Source organism: Fragaria vesca, linkage group LG1 (assembly GCF_000184155.1).
Source record: "Fragaria vesca subsp. vesca linkage group LG1, FraVesHawaii_1.0, whole genome shotgun sequence".
Taxonomy (NCBI): Eukaryota; Viridiplantae; Streptophyta; class Magnoliopsida; order Rosales; family Rosaceae; genus Fragaria; species Fragaria vesca.
In genome coordinates this window covers 7908659-7929021 of record NC_020491.1, presented here as the reverse complement: position 1 = coordinate 7929021, position 20363 = coordinate 7908659, and the positions used below count along the sequence as shown (strand labels likewise).

At 38.4% G+C, this 20363-nt stretch overlaps 3 protein-coding genes and 1 pseudogene across 4 annotated transcripts; 2 read left to right on the top strand and 2 right to left on the bottom strand.

Moving 5' to 3' along the window:
- The first annotated feature begins 924 nt into the window (after positions 1–924).
- Positions 925–4360, top strand: LOC101303156 (serine acetyltransferase 4-like). The gene is made up of 10 exons (XM_004287691.1): positions 925–1420; positions 1822–2019; positions 2125–2184; positions 2385–2480; positions 2592–2616; positions 2793–2887; positions 2978–3144; positions 3251–3324; positions 3729–3788; positions 3891–4360. The coding sequence occupies exons 1-10, from the start codon at positions 1169–1171 to the stop codon at positions 3926–3928; spliced, it is 1065 nt and encodes a 354-aa protein (XP_004287739.1). The 5' UTR covers positions 925–1168; the 3' UTR covers positions 3929–4360.
- Positions 4361–4891: 531 nt separating this feature from the next.
- Positions 4892–12188, top strand: LOC101302866 (protein GRIP-like). The gene is made up of 22 exons (XM_004287690.1): positions 4892–5021; positions 5098–5551; positions 5760–5875; positions 5970–6139; positions 6245–6338; positions 6921–7007; positions 7128–7208; positions 7744–7869; positions 7984–8092; positions 8203–8282; positions 8509–8637; positions 8738–8838; positions 9086–9219; positions 9364–9461; positions 9542–9661; positions 9767–9794; positions 9894–9952; positions 10485–10556; positions 10635–10682; positions 10907–11012; positions 11122–11180; positions 11623–12188. The coding sequence occupies exons 2-22, from the start codon at positions 5134–5136 to the stop codon at positions 11731–11733; spliced, it is 2346 nt and encodes a 781-aa protein (XP_004287738.1). The 5' UTR covers positions 4892–5021; positions 5098–5133; the 3' UTR covers positions 11734–12188.
- A 262-nt stretch (positions 12189–12450) lies between these two features.
- On the bottom strand, positions 12451–14072 carry LOC101302583 (annotated as a pseudogene). The gene has a single exon (XR_183703.1). The product of XR_183703.1 is annotated as a phosphoserine aminotransferase, chloroplastic-like (transcript).
- Positions 14073–17354: 3282 nt separating this feature from the next.
- Positions 17355–19961, bottom strand: LOC101308911 (G2/mitotic-specific cyclin-1-like). Its single transcript, XM_004288998.1, has 11 exons — positions 19907–19961; positions 19701–19821; positions 19548–19604; positions 19218–19263; positions 18945–19079; positions 18724–18849; positions 18384–18473; positions 18078–18299; positions 17882–17980; positions 17604–17782; positions 17355–17499 (listed from the first exon to the last, which is right to left on the bottom strand). The coding sequence occupies exons 1-11, from the start codon at positions 19959–19961 to the stop codon at positions 17355–17357; spliced, it is 1275 nt and encodes a 424-aa protein (XP_004289046.1).
- Positions 19962–20363: the final 402 nt, after the last annotated feature.

Below are 20363 nucleotides of genomic sequence, written 5' to 3'. Positions count from 1 at the left end.
CACTCTCTCTCTCTCTCTCTCTCTCTCTCTCTCTCTCTCTCTCTCGTAGCTCCTGTCAAGTCCGTTAGCGAATATGGCACCCGATGGCGGTAGTGTTCGTACGACGCCCACATAAACGATCTGGGGTCACCGGAAAAGAGTTGAAATATAAGGACGACGTGGATAAAAAATGGATCGGGTTTGGGTGTATGGTTGTCTCTTCTGCTCCTCGTTTATGACCTCTTTCACTCTCACCGGAATCGGTATTTGGTACTTGAGACTTAAAATTTAGACGAGGATTCGGTTTTGGTACTTGGTCATTTATACCAGATTAGTTTCGATTCCATATTTGCATCGATACTGAATTTGGGTGATCTGATTTGGGTATAATTGAATTTGGGTGGTTGTTGCTTCATTCAAATTGAACCCAGAGGTTCAACATATGATGATGATGATGCTTTGATTATGATGATTATCATTTCCATATCTTACATATGTAGATCATGCATCCAGATCAGAGAAGAGAAAGCCAGAAAAAGACCAAGAAAATTATGTTGAAATTGCGTATTATTTGGTGTGGTAGAGAAGAATAGTCTTTTAGGGTTTTTTGATTATCATCCGTTCGATTACTTATAGATGACGTGTCGACCTATGAATGATATCCAAACAGATCCAAGCTCTGCTTCGTGCAAGCAGAGAAGCCGGATCCCTCAAGTACATAACATCATATCAATAAGGGACTTATAAATGTAAAGGCTTGAACTTGGTGCAAATTTCACTTAAATTACCATTCTTGCTAACCCTCAATGGTAATTTACCTGTGACTTTAAAATACAATATCCAAAAGCTTTCAAAACCAAAATCCAAGGGCTTCAAAAGTAAAAACCAATGGCTTTAAAAGGGGGAAGAAGCAACACCACCAGATATGCGCCCTTTCCCCAGGTCCCCCTTTCTCTTCTTCTCTTATCAGAAGCCCCCGCGTCTCTATCTTCCACAATCGAAACGTCGAAAAGCAGCGGTTTCATCCAGAAACACGAGGACCACACCCCACTCTGCGCCACCCCAGAAACAAACCACACCACGTTACCCGCCTTTACTCTATATTTTGTATCGAACATACACACTTCTCTATATGAGACCCTCTTCCACCAGCAAAGGCTAGCTTCATTTGTCAATCTCTCTCTCTATCATGGCCTGCGTGACCGACGAGAGCTGGGTCGCGCTGCCCAAAATGCTTTCTGAGCGTTTGTCGCTGAGGGAGGAAGAGGAGGTGGAGGAGGAGCCCGGGTTTTTCGACTCCGAGTCCGCCGCGTACAGGTTGGAAAAGGTTTTTCCAGTGTACGCATTGGGGATTCCGAAACCCGAACCCGACCCGGTTGTTGTCGCTGACAGTTCGGGCGACCCGATTTGGGACGCCGTCAGGGAAGAGGCCAAGTTGGAGGTACATATTTAGATTAGCAATTTTGTTTTTCTATGTAATTAAGTAGTTACATTTTCTTTTGAGAAGTGTCAGGATTCCTCGGTTCAGAAGTTAATCCGTCTGTGCATGTGAAATCTCTAACTATGCATTGCTGCTAGTGTCTGTCTGATTATTTGGACAGCTTCGCGTTAGGAAGCACACCCAACTAGACTTGACTTGGTCAGAACACAGAACTAATAAATTTTGATACTTTGAGCACTATTGAGTGATTACTTTAATGGGAGAAAGTTTAATGCTTTAATTTCTATTTTCGGGATAAAGTATGGGAAAGTATTTTTGGCTCTGTATTGCATGTACCGTTTCTAACAAAGATTACTCTCTTTTTTATCTTTTGATGTATTTTATGGTTCTGAACATTGTAGGCAGAGAAGGAGCCAATTTTGAGTAGCTTCTTGTATGCGAGCATCTTGGCGCATGAATGTTTAGAGCAGGCGTTGGCGTTTGTTATTGCAAATAGATTGCAAAACGCGACGCTGCTGGCTACTCAGTTGATGGATATATTCTCTGATGTAATGATGCATGACAGAGACATTCAGCGATCTGTTCGGCTAGACGTGCAGGTACGTGCTGAATCTGTACCGAGAGAGATGATGTGGAGTTTGTGTGCTTGTGATGGAAACTTTGTTATATTGTCATTGACTTGTGTTGGAAAACTGTTTGCTCAGGCGTTTAAGGAACGGGATCCAGCTTGTTTGTCTTACTGTTCGGCTCTGTTGTATCTCAAGGTATTTTGCTCTTGTTTTGTTAACTATTTATGATATCAGACAAATGAAACTTCGACCAAAAAAAAAGACAAATGAAACTTATTAGAAATTTCTGTCTTATCAAAGAAAACGACTAAATTTCAGTGTATGTTTAAACACATAATCTGAGTTCCTGATATAATACATTTTGCAACTCTAATGTTGGAACTTAACTTTTTCAGGGTTACCATGCTCTGCAAGTATATCGAGTAGCTCATTCACTGTGGACTCGGGGACGCAAAGTATTGGCCCTGGCTTTACAAAGCCGAGTTAGTGAGGTAGTTTTCTATTTGGTTGATCCTGAATGAGTAGTACTTACTAAGTACTAACTGTTATAGAGGTTTATGGTTTTCTCTTATCCTTCTAACCTTAAAACATTTGTATTGTAGGTGTTTGGAGTGGACATTCACCCTGGTAAGTTAATATTTTAGTGAATTCAGAAGTAGTTGAAGATTTATGCACAGAACTCAGTCCTTTTCCTGAAAAGTGATTTTGTCTGTAGAAATTGCTCTATGAGAGATACATAGGACCTCTGTTTTTGATATATATCTAACATTTACCATGATTTCTCTTTGATGCCTTTTCTGTAGCTTCAAACATTGGAGAGGGAGTATTGTTGGATCATGGCACTGGTGTTGTTATTGGTGAAACTGCTGTTATAGGAAACAGAGTTTCACTGATGCAGGCAAGTTCTTTTCATTATTCGTCTCTGTATCATTTTTTGGACTCCGTTGTGAACGGTACATGTTGATAACAAAGAACTGTGTTTCAACAGGGTGTAACTTTGGGGGGAACTGGTAAAGAAATTGGTGACCGTCATCCAAAAATAGGTGAAGGTGCACTGATAGGAGCCAGTGCAACTATACTTGGGAATATAAAAATAGGTCGAGGAGCAATGATAGCTGCTTGTTCCCTTGTGCTTAAAGATGTCCCTCCACACAGGTAGAAAATAATTTCTGATTTTCAGCATATTGATGCTTAATGAATAAGTCAATTTTTGTTTATTTTCAATCTTTTGAAAGTGACATATCTTTCTCTTGTTCTCAAGCATGGTGGCAGGAATACCATCAAAGGTGATTGGATATGTAGACGAAAAAGATCCTTCACTAACCATGAAGCATGGTATGTTATATGAGCAGGGGATGTATATAGTGTCCAAGTCTTGTTTTTGTTTAATTCATTTCTAGCTAGGAAGTTCTGATAAGCCAACAAGTCAAAATGCTTGAAACCAATGCATGATCATTTTGACATGTATGAAAGCTGTATTACACCAAAATCAGCTTCACATTCTATATCTATGTTTTTGAGGATCACTTGGACTGGCAAAATGTCTAGGATTCTTTAGTTTCATTTATTATTAGGATAGTTGGTTGAAAAATGATAGCTGCCAAAGAAATCTCTCTTAAACCATGTGATTTTAATGTTGGTTGAATGCTGTCAGTTTGTCTGTCCTCTCTTAAAATTGTTCCTTCGTTTGGTTCAATTCATGTCTCTTAACTACTGGGATTGTTGCTATGAATATGCAGATGCTACCAAAGAATTTTTTGAAAATGTAGCTGTTAATTTCAGAGATGCAAGATCTTCTGGTTAGTGTATTTTGCTTTTCTTTCCTTTTTCTTTGTTTGGGGTGAAATATTGATGCCGTAACTTTTACTGGTCTGGAAAACTCACTTTGTATGATATTTTAGGAGGGCCTGCTCCAGAGAATAGTGATGGGAGCACTTGAGAGACTTAGGTAGGGTAGATCTCCACTGCTAAAATTGCTAATATGATGGCAATTTGTGGTCTTTGGAGCGGAAAATGACATGCTGTATCACAGCTTGTATCTTAGAATTTCATTAACCATTTTCACTCTTCTGCTATCTTTGCTGATGGTGAGGTCCTCATACCAGTAAACGGGAGATTTTTAACTAAGCTCCTGATATTCTTCTCTGTTTCCCGCCATATTATTGTCATGGTGAGATGATGAAGTAGCCGTGTTGCAGAAAGATCGACCCCAGATCAGATGAAAAGATGAAGCTTTTACCTGTTGTGCTCTTGTAATATAGCCTTGCTATATTGAATGTATCAGGAAACATTGATATCCAAGAAGCAACAGTAGCTCATTTTAGTTGAACTATTGGTGGGTGATCAATTTACTCTTTATCAGCTTTACTGCATTAGCTATCTGATTTTCTTACTTAAAGCAACTGAAATACTGGTGTATTATAAGAAAATAAGGAATTTACTTGTATACAGATTAGTGGATTAAAGAACAAAAAAAAGAAGATGATTAAAGCAAAAAAAACATCATGTCTAAAACGGGTTAGATGATGAAATTCAAATCGCACGGTCAGTTGTCGTCAATTTTGGATTATTTATATGTTTCTCTCTATCGCTAAGTTCGCAATAACTGGTCATTTGTGAATTGAATCTGATGATTTATGGCCGTGTGGAATGAAGATATCATGTAAATTTGCGAGCTAGGGATTGATTGTTTTACTGTTCAGAACAGTAACAACTTTTACATGTGCCCAAAAAATGTTACTACTTACCATCTCAAACAGTAACATTTTAAAAGTCAATGACCTAAACACCCTTAACAAAAAGTGAAAAACGTAAAATTTGACGGAGGCATCCATCATGTCCACCGTAACCACCGTTATAGCAGACACAAAAGCTCAGACGACGACGTTTCTAAAGTCCCGCCCTGCAGCTTCGCTTTAGCCTTTTCACCTCCACAGCCGGAGCCTCACCGCCACCGATCTCTCCATCTCCGCCGGCGAATAACCAGAGAGCTTCGCTTGACCGATCTTCAATCCTCCAGCTCTTCCCAAAAGGTACACACTCGTTTGCTTCTAATGATCTGATGAGATCCGCAAATTGAGTATGAGATTGAATTTCTACGTCTCTCAGGTTCAGGTTGGAGTTGTATTGGACGAAGCGTTAGCAATGTCCGAAGAGACCGAGGCGGCGGCTACTCAAATGGAGGAGACTTCGAAACCGCGGAAGCGCGGAGGCGATAGCAATGGAGATCTCGCGGTGGAGAATGGAAGCTCGGGCGATGCTCATGATCAGCTTGTGCAGATGGTGACGGAGCTCAAATTCCAGAACGAATTCCTCAAATCCCAAATTGAAGGATTTCAGAGCTTGAAGCAAGAGGAACCGAGTGTGGAGGAAGGCGGCGGCGGCGGCGGTGGTGATTCCGAAGAGGTTGAGCAGCTCCGGCGGAGTGTTGAGTCGTTGAGTGCTCAGCTTGAGGAAGAGAAGCAAACACGAGCTGCGGCTGAAGTGGCTCTGAAGCACTTGAGAGAAGAACACTTGGAAGCTGATTCGAGAGCGCAGGACCTCGCTGCAAAGCTAGCCGAAGGTTATATTGTGACTCTTGGTTTGTAAATGTGTGTAGTTGGTGTGTGATATTGTAGATAATGACTGCAAATTTGCGAGATCATGTTTAGGAGTCTGAATGTGTAGCATAGTGTGTAGTTTCTGTGGGATATTGTAGCTATTTGGCTGTGAATTTGCGGAGTTTATGTTTAGGGGTCTAAATGTGTTGCATTGTGTGTTGAATTGTGTAGCTCAACAGAAATTGGATCAAGAAATTAAAGAGCGTGAGGAGAAGTACTCTGATCTCGACTCGAAGTTCACCAGGCTTCACAAACGAGCAAAGCAGCGTATTCAAGATGTTCAGAAGGTAAATATCTTGTGTGTGTAGAGAAAGTATGAAAGGGAAACTTTCGTTTTAAGTGGAAATTGAGTTTGTTGGTTGAATACGATAATGTTTTCAGGAGAAAGATGACCTTGAGGCTCGATTTCGCGAAGTAAATGAAAGAGCTGAACGAGCATTATCCCAACAGACAGCATTGCAGCAAGAGCTTGACAAAACCAGGCAACAAGCAAACGACGCACTGAAAGCCATTGATGCTGAGAGGCAACAATTAAGAAGTGCAAACAATAAGTAATATACAGTTAACCGCCAATTATGACCAATTTGTGCACTTGTTGAGATTGTATAATTATTCTGATAATTTCTTATATTAACTTCAATTATGCTGCCTATCAGACTAAGAGACAACCTGGAGGAATTGCGAAATTCGTTGCAACCAAAAGAGAGTGCTATCGAGGCACTACAACATACAATTTCGGAGAAGGATCAGGTAGGAATGTCTATACACATCCTTTGAGCAATTCAGTTTCTGCTTTCAAAACTTTATTTTCAATAGATCAAGATATTCGTTGCATATTCTTGTAGATAACCTATCATGCATTTTGCTTTCTGTCCAGATGTTTTCATTTGTTTTTTTTGTTTTTGGGTCAAAAGATGTTTTGATTTGTGCTTAGTGTACAATCCATGTGTATTGCCTATATACATTTTCCTGCATATCTGTTACATTTAGACATTAGGTTTATATTAATATCACAAATGCTTATGCAACTTATTGTTCGGCTGTCCTGTTTAATTGTAATTGCACAATCCTGGGGGCTGCATGAGCAAAGTCTGATACTCACAATTAAAAACATGATAAGTGGGATAATAATTTGGAAGCACCACTCTCTCTATTCATCTTTAATCTTACGGGATCGGTGTTGTTATGATAAATTCAAGCAGCTAAAATATTATATATCCGAAAGTTGTAGATTAACCCAGCAAGAAAGTTGATAATAATCTAAATGATATATTTATTGATAAAAGAAGGTATAAAGACTTATACAGACATTTTTAATTTGTGTTGTCTCAGATGTTGGATGATATGCGAGGTTTGCTTCAGGCTGCTGAAGAAAAAAGACAAGCTTCAATAGCTGAACTCTCTGCTAAACACCAGAAGGTGTTTTTGTGTTCACAGACCTCAATTTTGGTTCCATTTGCATATAATAAATTTTTCCTTACATTCCCTAGTTTTGTGACCATAAAGGAATCATAACGTAGTTCCTCTCTACCCTTTTAGAATTTGGAGAGTTTGGAAGCACAACTTGCTGATGTGTCATCCGAGAGAAATAAAGCAACTGAAACTATTTCTTCACTGCAGGTGAGAGTTGATTAATGATCTTATTCCATTTTCAAGCGTACACTTAAGTGGCATTGTATTGGTTGGTAGCCATTTCAGTCCAATACACCAGTAATCAGCATGTACAGTCCTTGAAATCAAAATAACCTTTTAAACCTCTTCCTTGTCCTTTCATGCTATAAATTTTGTTATTTTTATGACCTTCTAACGCACTTTTATTCAACAATACTATGCCCATAGTTAGATCAAGTTCAAGGCAACCTTCTCGTTTATGAGTCTGCTTTGGAGCAAGTTGGCATAATTTTTAATTGCAAAACCAAAACAAGTGAACTTATGCTTTGAGTCTCCAGCTCCTTTCATTTGTAGCTCTGTATTGATATGAGAAAGGTATTTTAAACATAATATTCTAGAGCTGAAGAGGTTGCCTTTCTGAAATGGATTACTGGCTTCTTTATCTTATATTTTTGCCACTTTAGTAATTGTTCAGCACAAGCCACACTGCGATGTGTCTGGATTTTTCAATTAATCAGACTGGTAAATGATTGTAATTCTCCAGATGCTAGTTGCTGAGAAAGAGTCGAAGATTGCAGAGATGGAAGCAGCATCCACGGGTGAGGCAGTAAGGCTTAGAGCTGCTGCAGAATCTATAAAAGGAGAGCTTGCTCACCTGAAACATGAGCATGTATGAATTTATTTCTTTTTTATAAATCATTGTAAGCCTTGCCTTCGTTTAGATTACAGGTCATTTACTTCTTACTGCTTCTAAATTTGATTCTAAATATGTTAATTTGTTCAGGAGAAAGAAAAGGAGAGCTGGGAAGCTGCCTCTAGGGGACTGAAAACGAAGCTGGAAGTTGCTGAGAGCAATCGGATATGTGCTGAAATTGAAGTAGCCAAAATGAGAAGTATAATTGTTTTTTTTCTTGAAAGATATTCATCTATTTAGGTGTGTGTGTATGAAATTGAAGTAACCAAATGAGAGTTACTTATATTGGTGTGTCTTGCTATTGGGCAGGTCAGCTGGAATCGGAGGTATCTGCACAAACCCGAATGCTTGATGCAAGAGATGCTGAACTTGCAACTGCCAAGGAGGAGGTATAAATTTTACTCTCAATTCCGCTAGATCATCATTATCAGAGTTGACAGCCATTGCCACTTGAGTATTCCTTTGAATCATGCTCTCCAAATTGCATACCTTTAAGCTTTAACAAGGCCCATGATTTTTCTGAAGTATTCTTGAAATCTTGATTTTGTTGAAGGTGAAGTTTTATACATTTAATCTTTCTTCTGTCCTTACTGTTCTACCTATTATATCCTGCAGATCAACTGCCTTAAAAGTGAATTTTCTTCTTACAAAGTACGTGCTCATGCACTTCTCCAAAAGAAGGATGCAGATCTAGCTGCAGCTAAAGACTCTGAGCAAGTTACAGCTCTTGAGGAAGCACTAAAAGTACGTGTTTGAAATTGATCTCTATTTTTGTAGCATGAGGATATATTGAACTGCCCTGGTCTTTCCATTCACTTTTAATAATATACATTTTGTCCTGTAGGAGGCTGAAAAAGAAGTTTCGTCTCTGAGTGCTGAAAGAGATAAGGCTCTCCAGGATCTTCAGGATGCCTTGACTAATTATAATAAAGAACTTGCAGAAAGGTAATATTATTTTTGAGTTTGTTTAATATGAAGTAAATTCCTTCATCAGAGATCTTCTAATCTAGTCATTACTTTTTTGTTAATATAGAACATTCTTCTCCCGAGCTATAACTAGTAGGCCAAAAAATGGGTATTATTAATATACGAATGCGACCCATCATTGTATATGAAATTCTTCACTATGTAATATACATCTGTCAAGTGTCAAGCAATTGATCTTGATCATTATGTGCCACGCTCTTTACAGAGATGCAGCTCTTAACAGTACCATGGAGGAGATCAAAAGCTTAGAAAAAAAGCTTGAGTCTACTAATGCCCATCACCGATCTGCCATACAAGCATGGGAAGTTAACCTTACTAATTTGGAAGAAACATGGCGCGGTAATATCCTTGTGCTAATCTACTTTCAAATAGTGTTTCTTATAATGTTTCTTTTCTGTTTTTCATGTGTTTGTCAACTCGACTGCTTATTTTGTTTAAAGTTATCACTGGAGTGATTCTTTATTTTTATTTTTATATTTTCAGCAAGATGTGAAACATTAAGAGCTCAAAGTGAAGCATCTTCTGGAGACGACATAAAAAAAGAATTGGAAGACCTCAAATTACGGTATAAAAAATTGAAGGTATTTGCATTCTTCCTGCTCTTTCAGCCTCTAATACAAATGTTTGTTATTTTTCACTTAATTGTGTTCATGATTTGCAGGAAGAGCACAGTTCATTTCGGGACCTTGCTGATAGAATGACGGAGGAAAAGGACAGAGAAATTTCTAGACTTGTAGATGAAAATAAGAATCTTCATCAATCTTTGGAGTCAAGACCACAGGTAGGTTCCATTTTCTTTCCAGTAACTTTACCCTGATTACCCAATTTTGCTTTTTTTCCCCATACTTGTTATCCTTTGTCCTGACATTTTGTATATATATCTCAGGTTGATCGTAATGATAATTATAACACAGGTAAACAGGCTGAGCGCAAATACTGGATTTATGGTGGTTGTAACTTATAACCACGATGCATGGTGGAATTCTAACATATTCTTTTCTGGACAATATCAGGCATGTATAAACAGGATGCACCAAATTTAAGCACCTCAGCTTTAGAACAGCAGATTCTGGTAATCATTATTTCTGTCTGTTTATCTTGCTGTGTAAAATTGTGGTTACAATGCCTAAATTTCCATTTCTACTTTCATGTCTTTCCATGAAAAAAGTGAAAACTAAGTATTTTGTTAAACCCAGTTTAGCACGGGAGTCATGCTAGAGATTTACTATCGTAATCTCTGAATCAGATAATTGAATTTGATCAAATTAGAATATCTAGGTATTCTATATGGTAATCAGAATAAAGAACATTGACCATACTGGTAATCTGTAGAAGCAAAGGTTGGTTTAAATTCGGTAACCCCATTTATCATGTCATATTTCCTCATCGTGCAATAGTTGCTAAGTTGGCGCAAAGTTCACTCATCGTATCTCACTGATATGGTATGATTGTCTAAAGTGGTGAAATTTATAATATATCTGACTAAGTTTTTAAGATCTGTCTATGAGCATAGCTATATGAGCTATTGTCATTTATATGTTTGTATCTTCTTCCATAGTTTGGTGCTGGTGTGATACTCATGAACTGAATTAATGTAAACTCAGATTTTGGCAAGGCAACAAGCGCAAAGAGAGGAAGAGCTCGCACAGTCACAGAGGCACATTTTAGCGCTTCAAGTGTGTAATCCCTCCTCATCTTGTTTACTACTAAGCTGCTGTCCAATTCTCTTATACATGATTATTATTTAAAATCAGGAGGAAATTGAGGAGCTGGAGCGTGAAAATCGTCTGCATAGCCAACAGGTACAAGAAACCTCAATGTTTAATGATCTTAACCCATTAGGCTTGGTTGGCTTTAGTTAATTACATTTCCTTCTTAAAGTTGTAAGAAACTGTAGAATGAGGGACCATCAAAGTTTAATATGAAGTTTTCATATCTGTAATGAAAATGCTGATGAATGGCTTCAGCAATTGAACGATGGGAGTCGATAGAAGTTTTGATTGTTTGAATTTTGTGACACATGTAGGAAACGATGTTGAAGACTGAGCTTCGCAACATGGAAAGATCACAGAAGAGGGAAGGAGTAGATATGACTTACTTGAAAAATGTTATCTTAAAGCTTCTTGAAACAGGTATGTATAATTTATAAAAGGAAAATTAGTTTAATCTGTATATAAATAAGCATCTAGTGAGATGTGAGTAATGTTTCAATATTCTCATAATTTTTGTTTGCCCAAATAGGTGAAGTGGAGGCTTTATTACCTGTAGTTGGTATGCTCCTTCAATTTAGTCCGGAAGAGGTGAAATTCTTATCTCCTACTTGATGCAGTTATATTTCTATGACATGATATTATTAGATGCTCTGGAAGTTATTAGAAAATAGGTTTCAACTAGCTGTACTTGCTTCAGACAGAGACTGCACCATATAAAGATATATAAATCATACAGGCAAGATTATCACTGGCAACAATGCTGATGTTAATCATGTTATTACTGGTTTATTATGTCTTTATGTATAATGACTTCCCTAGTGTAGGCCAGTGGGACACGTATACATTTGATATAGTTTCCGGCCATGAAGATGGGATGCATCTCCTTACACTGATGGCACGAGTCCCCAAATCTCATTATTCAGGGTTCCCTGTTGTAGCTTGTAAAATCTGTTGTAAAAGAAATCAAGTCGATGAAACTTTCAAGGGTTCTGACTGTGAATTGCATTCTAATTTATGCATTATAATGCAGATCCAGAAGTGTCAACAAGCATACCGCGCATCTGCAGATGTCCCTCCTAGCCCAGCAAGTGATGCTTCAGGATCTGCCACCTCTCTTTTCTCAAGATTCTCATTCACTTGACGGCAGAATGAAATTTCGTAGACAATTCTTTGCACTAAAAACTGGCTGCTACAGCTGCTTGTCTCCACACAAAAGATGGAGGGGTGCTATCACGGTAAATCTTGAATTCTTTTAGTAAAAATGAACCTTTCATACTCCACATCGTCCAGAAAATGTAAAGTACAACAACACGACTCAGTCACGAAGAGACAGAGAATGATAACATTCATTCCGGGCATCGTCGGTCAACCCATGATTTATTGTAGAGTGTAACAATAGAAAAGGGCATGAAGTGCGTATTGAGGGCATTGTTTTATTTGACATCTGATTGAATAGTACAGTTTAAACAGTCAGATGAGCCTCAGCAGTTTTACCTCTTGTAGACGTTGCTATTTATATGCATGAATCAATTTTGTGACCGTCGGTTTCAGTTTGCAGGAGGGCGATGAATTGATTACAGGTCCTTGACTACAATGACTTTTGTTTTTGGTTCGAAACGGAAGATCAGTATCAGCAATATCAGCGCCGAGTTTAATTTCACTAGAAAGAGTATTAGACAGGATTTATCGAAGTGATACAAACATGTCTCGCTGGCCATTTATTTCCCAAAGATTTTACTCGGTGGGTGAGGTTGTTGGAGTAGAAACTTGATTTGCAAGTCTGCTCAAATAATTACGAAACTGAGACTAGAAACTTACATGAAACAAGAAGAAAAGCAAAGAGCCGACAATAAAAGTTCACCTGAAAAATCTGAGTTATTCATTACTCTCATCTTATGACAACAAGAATTACGTAGCAAATTAGCCTAAACCCCCTAAACTTATAGGACATGAGCTTCATCCCAAGACAAGTATTTCATAACATGCATCCAAAAATGCACCTTACATAATCATAAAGAGCAAACAAGAAGGCCAAAAGAATACAAAACAGAAGAAAACAAAGGATGTGCTAACAATGGCAAGAGAGGAAAAGGAAAGCATAGATGAGCATATGTTGGAGGATAGCTAAATCAAGCATGCCTAGCCTGAAACTCCTTCATGAAAGCAACCAACTTCTCCACCCCAGCCAAAGGCATAGCATTGTAAATCGAAGCCCTCATTCCTCCCACTGACCTATGCCCCTTGAGCTGCACCATCTTCTCCTTTGCCGCCTCCTTGATAAACTCGGCTTCCAACTCCGATTTCTCCAGCGTAAACGGCACATTCATCAACGACCTCACCGACTTCTCCACCGGGCACCTGTAAAACCCATTGCTCCCATCAATGGCATTGTACAACAGATCCGCCTTCTTCTTGTTCTTCTTCTCAATCCCGGGCAAGCCTCCCTGCTCTAGCAAATCCTCAAACACAAGCCCGCACATGTAAATCCCATAGCAAGGAGGAGTATTATACAGCGAATTGTTCTCATCATGAATCTTGTAATCCAGCATTACTGGAGTAATCTCCTGAGCATTTCCAATCAGATCCTTCCTAATTATCACAATCGTAACCCCTGACGGGCCTACATTTTTCTGCGCCCCGGCGTATATGATCCCGAATTTCGAAACGTCCACAGGCTTCGAGCAGAAATTAGAAGACATATCAGCAATCAAGAGCCCATTCTTGGGAGTTGGGTAGGTCTTGAACTCGACACCATGAATGGTCTCATTAGCGCATATATGCAAATACTTAGCATCTGGGCTCTGTTCTAACTCATCAAATGCAGGAATCTTTGTGTACTTCTCCGATTTACCGGACCAGATTACCTTGGGTTTGCAGTACTTCTGGGCCTCCTTGACGGCCTTATCGCCCCACGACCCGGTGACCAAGTAGTCGACTTTGTCGTCGGGGTTGCAGAGGTTTAATGGGATCGCGGCGAACTGGGTGGTGGCGCCGCCTTGGAGGAAGAGGACGGAATATTCCGGCGGGATGTTGAGGAGCGTTCGGAGATCAGACTCGGCCTTTTGTATTATGGAGGAGAATTCTTTGCCGCGGTGGCTCATTTCCATGACGGACATGCCAGATCCGCGCCAGTTGTAGAGCTCCGACTGCGCCTTCCTGAGGACGTTCTCCGGGAGGTTGGCGGGGCCGGCGGCGAAGTTGAAGACGCGATCTTGGGACTCCGAAGGGTTGTTGGGGCGGAGATCTTGGATTGGGGTGGTGGCGGCGGCGCATTTGATGGAGATGGGCTTTGCGGCGGTGGTGGTTGGGAGGCGGGTGGAGGTGATGGGGAGGGTGGTGAAGGGTAGTTGGGGTTTTGAGGAAAGTGGGATGTGGGTTTTGGAGGAGGAGGGAGTGAGGTGAGGTTGCCATTGCCATGGTGGTTTGGTGGTGGTGGGTTTTGGGTTTCAGAGGTTAAAGAAAGAGGAGGGCTTTGTTGGTGAAGATCTGAATCTTGGTGATTGGGTATTTATACTAGGGTAGTGTGGAATTGGATATTCCCTGGATTTGAATTTGGTGTGGGTTGGTGGAAAGGTTGGAGCTTGGAAATTGGGATCAGAAGAACGACGTCGTTTGGGGGCACATGGTGAGTTTTATAGGCCGGCGGCGAACCTAAGTCAGAGTAGGGTTGATTAGTTTGGGTGTACACAAAACTTGCAGCACAAGGACTTCTTTCCAAAAGGTTTGTGATGGCATCGCTTTCACTCGCTCTATTGCAACAAAGTGTGGTGCTTGTGTTGAATTTTGATTTGGGTTGGAAATGTACAAATGTTGTGTTAGTTTTGCATCCTACAAAGCAAAATTGAAATTTGCAACTACATTAGTATGTTATGATTGGAATAGGTGAGTTTTGTAATAAAATCATTAGTTTTCTAATGTACAATTTGTTCAAATACAAATATAAAACACTGGATTAAGTGAGGGTAACACTTCATTCAATCTAATTTTTGTTATGATCTATGATATGTTTGAACATAGTTTTAACTGATAATGATAACAGTGTAACACTTAATTGTCGTAGTCACAAAATGTTTGTTGGCTGAGATATCACCCCTAAATTCATTAATTTACTATCTATTTTAGATTTAACAAACTATATTTATTATGTATCGAAAAAAAAAGTTATATCCAATTTCAAATGCCTTAATACTACAATACTATATAGGGTGTGTGGGTAATAAGTTATTCTATCTTGAACTCATCATTATTTGGCTCCATGTTTAGATCAATAACTTTTGGTCTTATAACCCTATCATTATCAAAAGAGTTTTCTATATGACCGTCTTCCTCATCATTCAGGACAATTCTTAGACGTATGGATGTTGCTGCATCACTTCTTATTTTCACATCAAAATACTATTTTTAATTTCCTCCAATACTTTAGTTTAAACTTAATGTTATACATAACTTTAAGAATAAATTTCTTTTTGTTATGAATTTATAAGCCGGTATCATCAAACGCATGTGCTTTCATCTTAAAAGCTAAATTGAATGTGCTAGTATTCACAATGTACTTGTTACTTGTGACATGTCTAGCACTAGTATTCACAATGTATCTGTTTTTAGTGACATGTCTAGCATGCAAATCTACAGATGAGATTAGTTAAACATCCCTATCTATGATTTTACAAATTACAATAGAGAAGTAATAGCAACTTATTGGACTTGCACCCTTTTAGCAATTTCTGTTTCTTATTTCTGTTAAGCTAGGTATCATATAATAATTATGTAATCAAAAACATAAAGCACAATACAATTAAGTTGGGAACAGATGAAGACATTTGTATTTCATTGGATTATTGTCATTGAATATGAAGTAAAGTACAGTTAAAGTAAATAAAAAAAAAATAGGAACAAAAAATGAGTATGTTCAATTAAAACATGCACACAGAAGAATTCGATTATAACATGCACACAGAAGAATCAGCCATTGCTGTGAAGTAATGAGCAATTGAGCCTGCAAGCTTAGAAATCTAGAATACCAATTCCCAGGTGCAACCACAGTTGCTGAATTACTATGTGCATATTCCCCCCACCCACCCAGTCAACCCAATTACCAATGTCATGTAAGGTTAGTACTTAGTAGTATATGCCTTGCTATAGTTGGGTCTTTTTTTTTTTCTTTTTTCTTTTTGAACAGGAGGCTATAGTTGGGTCCTTAAAGTGAAACTTTGTTGAAGCCAAACTTGGATGTACAGATCATTCTCTGATAGCAATCAAGAAGTTACAACTATGTCTATGAGGGGTTTTGTTGGTGAAGGTCTGAATCTTGGTACTGGGTATTTATAGTAGGCTAGTATATATGAAATTGGAATTCATTGTAGGTGTGTGTCTGATAGATTTCAATTTGCCAATTTGGTCTTGTACTCTTGTAGGTGGATAGTTTTGAACTTTGGAAATCATGATCAGCAGTACGACAACGTTGGGAGCACACAAGTGAGTTTTATAGTCCGGAGGCGAACCCAAGTCAGAGTAGGGTTGATTAGGGTAAACACAAACTTGCACCACAAGGAGTTGTTTCCAAAAGGTTTGTAATAGCATCACTTTGATTGAGGTGAAAAAATATGACAAGAAAGATACTCTGCTTGCATAATACACAATTTACACAATGCTAGATCTACACGTACCATTGCACCTCATTACTCTAAATAGCACGACCCTTACATTGTAATGATTGTATCTTGTCCATAATCAGCCCTAGTCCCTCAAATGTAGCACCAGACTCTGTTTTTTCCACCTTCAGATGTTAATCCCCGCCCACTACCAAATCCAAGCATTCTATTAAGCCTATATGTAGAGACAATTTGGTATTATACTTCCCCATTCCCACTTAACTTGTAACATGTAAGTTGATGTGATGATTTACTATGTAAGAACATGAAGGTGTTATTCAGATCTAATAATATAACCTCTAAATTCAATCAATTTTATGTGTCAAACCACATTTATTACTCATAGTACTAATTTTAATTTCCTCCTATACTTTATTAAGGTGGTCGTTAGTTCAATTAAGTTACTAATCTGATTAAAAATAAAATTTTATGTGACAGTTTTTTTCTGTTATGAATGTATAAGTTGCTATCATTCTTAAGGTATGTGCTCAACATGAATACTAAAATGAATGAAGTTAGTATTCACAATGAACCAAAGTCACGCGTCCTAGCTTGAGAACCTACTGATGAGATTTGTTAAACAGCCCTGTATATGAGAAACACTAAAACCTCAATTAGTACAGAACTAGCACAACGAGGACTTATTGTGGATATATTGACAGCATCCTTTTAGCAAGTTTCTATTCTTTTTCAGTTATTTTCCAACAAGTGTAACTGATGCTAGTGATGTGGTTAGTGAACTGAGTTAGGTATCATATAGTAATCAAATAATGTACTCGAAAACAGAAAGCACAATCCACGTTGAGAATAAATGAAAGATGAAGAAATTTGTATTTCATTGAATTATTGTCATGAACAAAAACTAAGGTACAGTCAAAGTAAATATTGAAAATGGAAATGAAAAATAAAATGAGTATATATGTTCAATTAGAACATACATACAGAATCAGCCATGGCTGTGAAGCAATGAGCAATTGAGGCTGCAAGCTTAGAAATCTAGAATACCAATTCCCAGGTGCAACCACAGTTGCTGAATTATTATGTGCATATTCCCCACCCACCCAATCAACCCAATTACAAATGTCATGTAAGGTTAGTAGTATATGCCTTGCTATAGTTGGGTCTGTAAGAGAAACTTTGCTGGTTCACAGTTCGCGATGAAGCCAAACTTGGATGTACAGAATTTCCTATGTACTCCAGTGAGTTTCCCTGCTGCCGCCTTTTGGTGGAAACCAACCATCAAACTTGAACATTCTCTGACAACAATCAAGAAGTTACCAACATTAGTAGTTATTCATGTGTTGATAATACGTATTATATTCTACCATATGAAGATCATACACACAAGGCAAGAACTTACAAAAGCTGATCTTCTGAGTAGTTTGTGTGCCACTCACAGGTTCTACTCCATTGCTTGAAACCATAAAGAGTACACTGAGCAGCGTAGACTGCACTAGCAGCCAACATAGATGGCGAGAACTTAAGCATCTCATACTCCACAAGAGAGAGCTCGATCAAGAAGAAGGATAGAAGTTCAAGCTGTGTTGAGTACAATAATAGTTTCATAATGTTATTACTGTGACAAACTAAATTGATATTAGAGGGTCAGGAGTTGGGATCACTAGATTTGCTACTGACCTTTTTGTCAGATTGAGCAGCCTTGAGGAACCTTTTCAGGAAAACATATGGTGTTGGAACTGACATGTTAAATTGTAATGTGTTGAGGATCAAGCTCTCCTGCAATTTTATTGAAGAGAAAAGATTTTCAATTAGTACCATATTCTCAAACTAGTAGACAAAAACTTTTCAGGATAAGCAGAAGAAATTGAATTACCATTTCCAGTATTTCCTTCCTTGTGTAAGCCTTATCGGATATAAGAATCAAATCGCCGACAACAGGCACAGAAACTTCCTCATACTTGCACGCTAAAAGCATAGCAACCAGACCAACTAATTGAAGTTTCTTTCGTACTACTGTTTGCTGGGATAAAAATCTATCTATTAGATTGACAGTAAGAAACAATGTCTCGTCCAGGAGTTCAAATTTGTCGTGCACCTGTTGGTTGGATTTGCAGATAAATCATTAGAAGTGCATGAGAAATCAAATTACATATTGGTCTAGTGGGCAAGATTAATGTACCTCAATAAGCCAGTCAATTAGTATAGACCTCATCTTCTCATTGATGTCAAATTGTTGTTCCAGATAATCAGGTGGGACACAGCTAAAACCCTGCAAGATACAAACGCTATTTAGCTATTTAGCCATCAAACTTTGGTTGGATTTGATGGTTTCTTACCAATATACTTAATCTGGAATCGGATAGGAAGTTGGTTATTCAAAGACCACATAAAAAGGATTTGGCTGCAGGGCTAATGACACCCTATATACTTTGAAACCCTCATGTTTCAAGAATATTGGCAACTCCTAGACCCAATGGCAACAAAAGGGTACAAGCTCAATGCATTAATGAGTACATTACCTCCATTTTCTTGTAATAAGTATGAAGATCCTCAACATACTCCACGACCGCTAGTGAATTCTTTAAATCGCATCTATCAATGTCCACAAGTGGCTCCTCCACAATATCTTCCATTTCAACTTCCTTCTGAAACATCAAATTATGAATTGATTGAGTACAATGTGCTTTGCCAATTAACAAAGACAATCCCAAAAAAGGACTTTACAGGAAGAAAGATATACCATATCATGGGCTTCATTAGGCATTGCTTGTTCTAAGAACATTGGCTCTGGTTGGTCAGCCTGGTCTTCAGGTGACTTGAATTCCTCATCTATGAATATACAATCTCCAAAACTATCTGAGGGCTTCTTAATTTCCTGTTCACATAAGTCACACCACCCATTAGATAAGATAAAGTCTCTCCCTCAGCTAGTGTAAGGAAATTGGTTCAATTGCATTGCCTCTACAAACAGATCAATGAAGTCAAAATCAAGCACAGGAAGATTAGTAGGTACCTCTTGTCTCAATTGCTGAGTGCTTTCAATTTGTGCAGCGAACTTCCTGTGAATTTCAAATCAAAGCCAATGTTAAGATTTAAACCAGTAAAAGTATTAAGTTTTTCTTAAACACATACAATCATGATTGCTGTCTCAATTTCAAGCATGAAAAATCATTGCTCTCTTGAAAACAGAAAGATCTAAGATCTAATTTTGAAATTCATTTACTTTTCCCACCTTTTTCTCCACAACCCAAATTCAAAATTTTCACTTCTTTTCACCTCACTTTTACTCAACACCCAAACAATGGAAAACAAAAGTGAAAACCAAATGCTCTCAAACTCTAACCTTGTAATCGGTCTATGCGCCGGATCTGCCTGCTTCTTTTCACAGATCTCATGCTTTCTGAGAACAAACCAAAAGAACATAACAAAGCTCAATCCAAGAACAACCACCCCAATAAGTCCATGAAAGATTGAAACTTGAATCAAAGATAATTACCCAGGAAAGCCTCTCTTGTTAACAACACAAGGGTAAGGCTTAGCTCCAATCAGACTCTGATTAATAACACCCAATGCCCTCCTATTATGCCCAATCTTCCTGTTACCCATCTCCACTCCCCCTACATTTCACCCAAAAACAAAATCAGCAAAACAAAAAAAGCCACAATCTTTGGATTCCCAAATCCAAATCCAAATCTGGGTCACCTTGAACACTTGTGGGTCTGACCAGATTGGCAGAGTTCTCATCAGAAAAACCCATCGTGATGAAACTCTCTCACAGATCAAACCCAAAAACTGAGAGAGAGTTAGAGAGAGAGAGAGAGAGAGCATGTAACAGAAATAAGCAAGACTAGTGGAAATGAAGACAAAGCTACATAATAATAAAGACAGAATCAATAGGCATTTGTCTCTAAGCTCACACACCCAACAAGGGCTTAAACCCATTTTCAAATACAACGGCTAGTGAAATCTGGCCGTTGGATCATGCCGATTGGTATGGACCTTTCTATCTATGTGTCTGAACAACGGTCTCTTCTACCTTAGGCATGTGGCTTGTTCCGTAGTTTCAAATCAAACGGCAATTTTATTTTTATTTTTATTTTTTACTTTTTTCTTGGTTTTTTTTTTAATTGTAATCAAAACCCAATGATTGGGGGTTGGT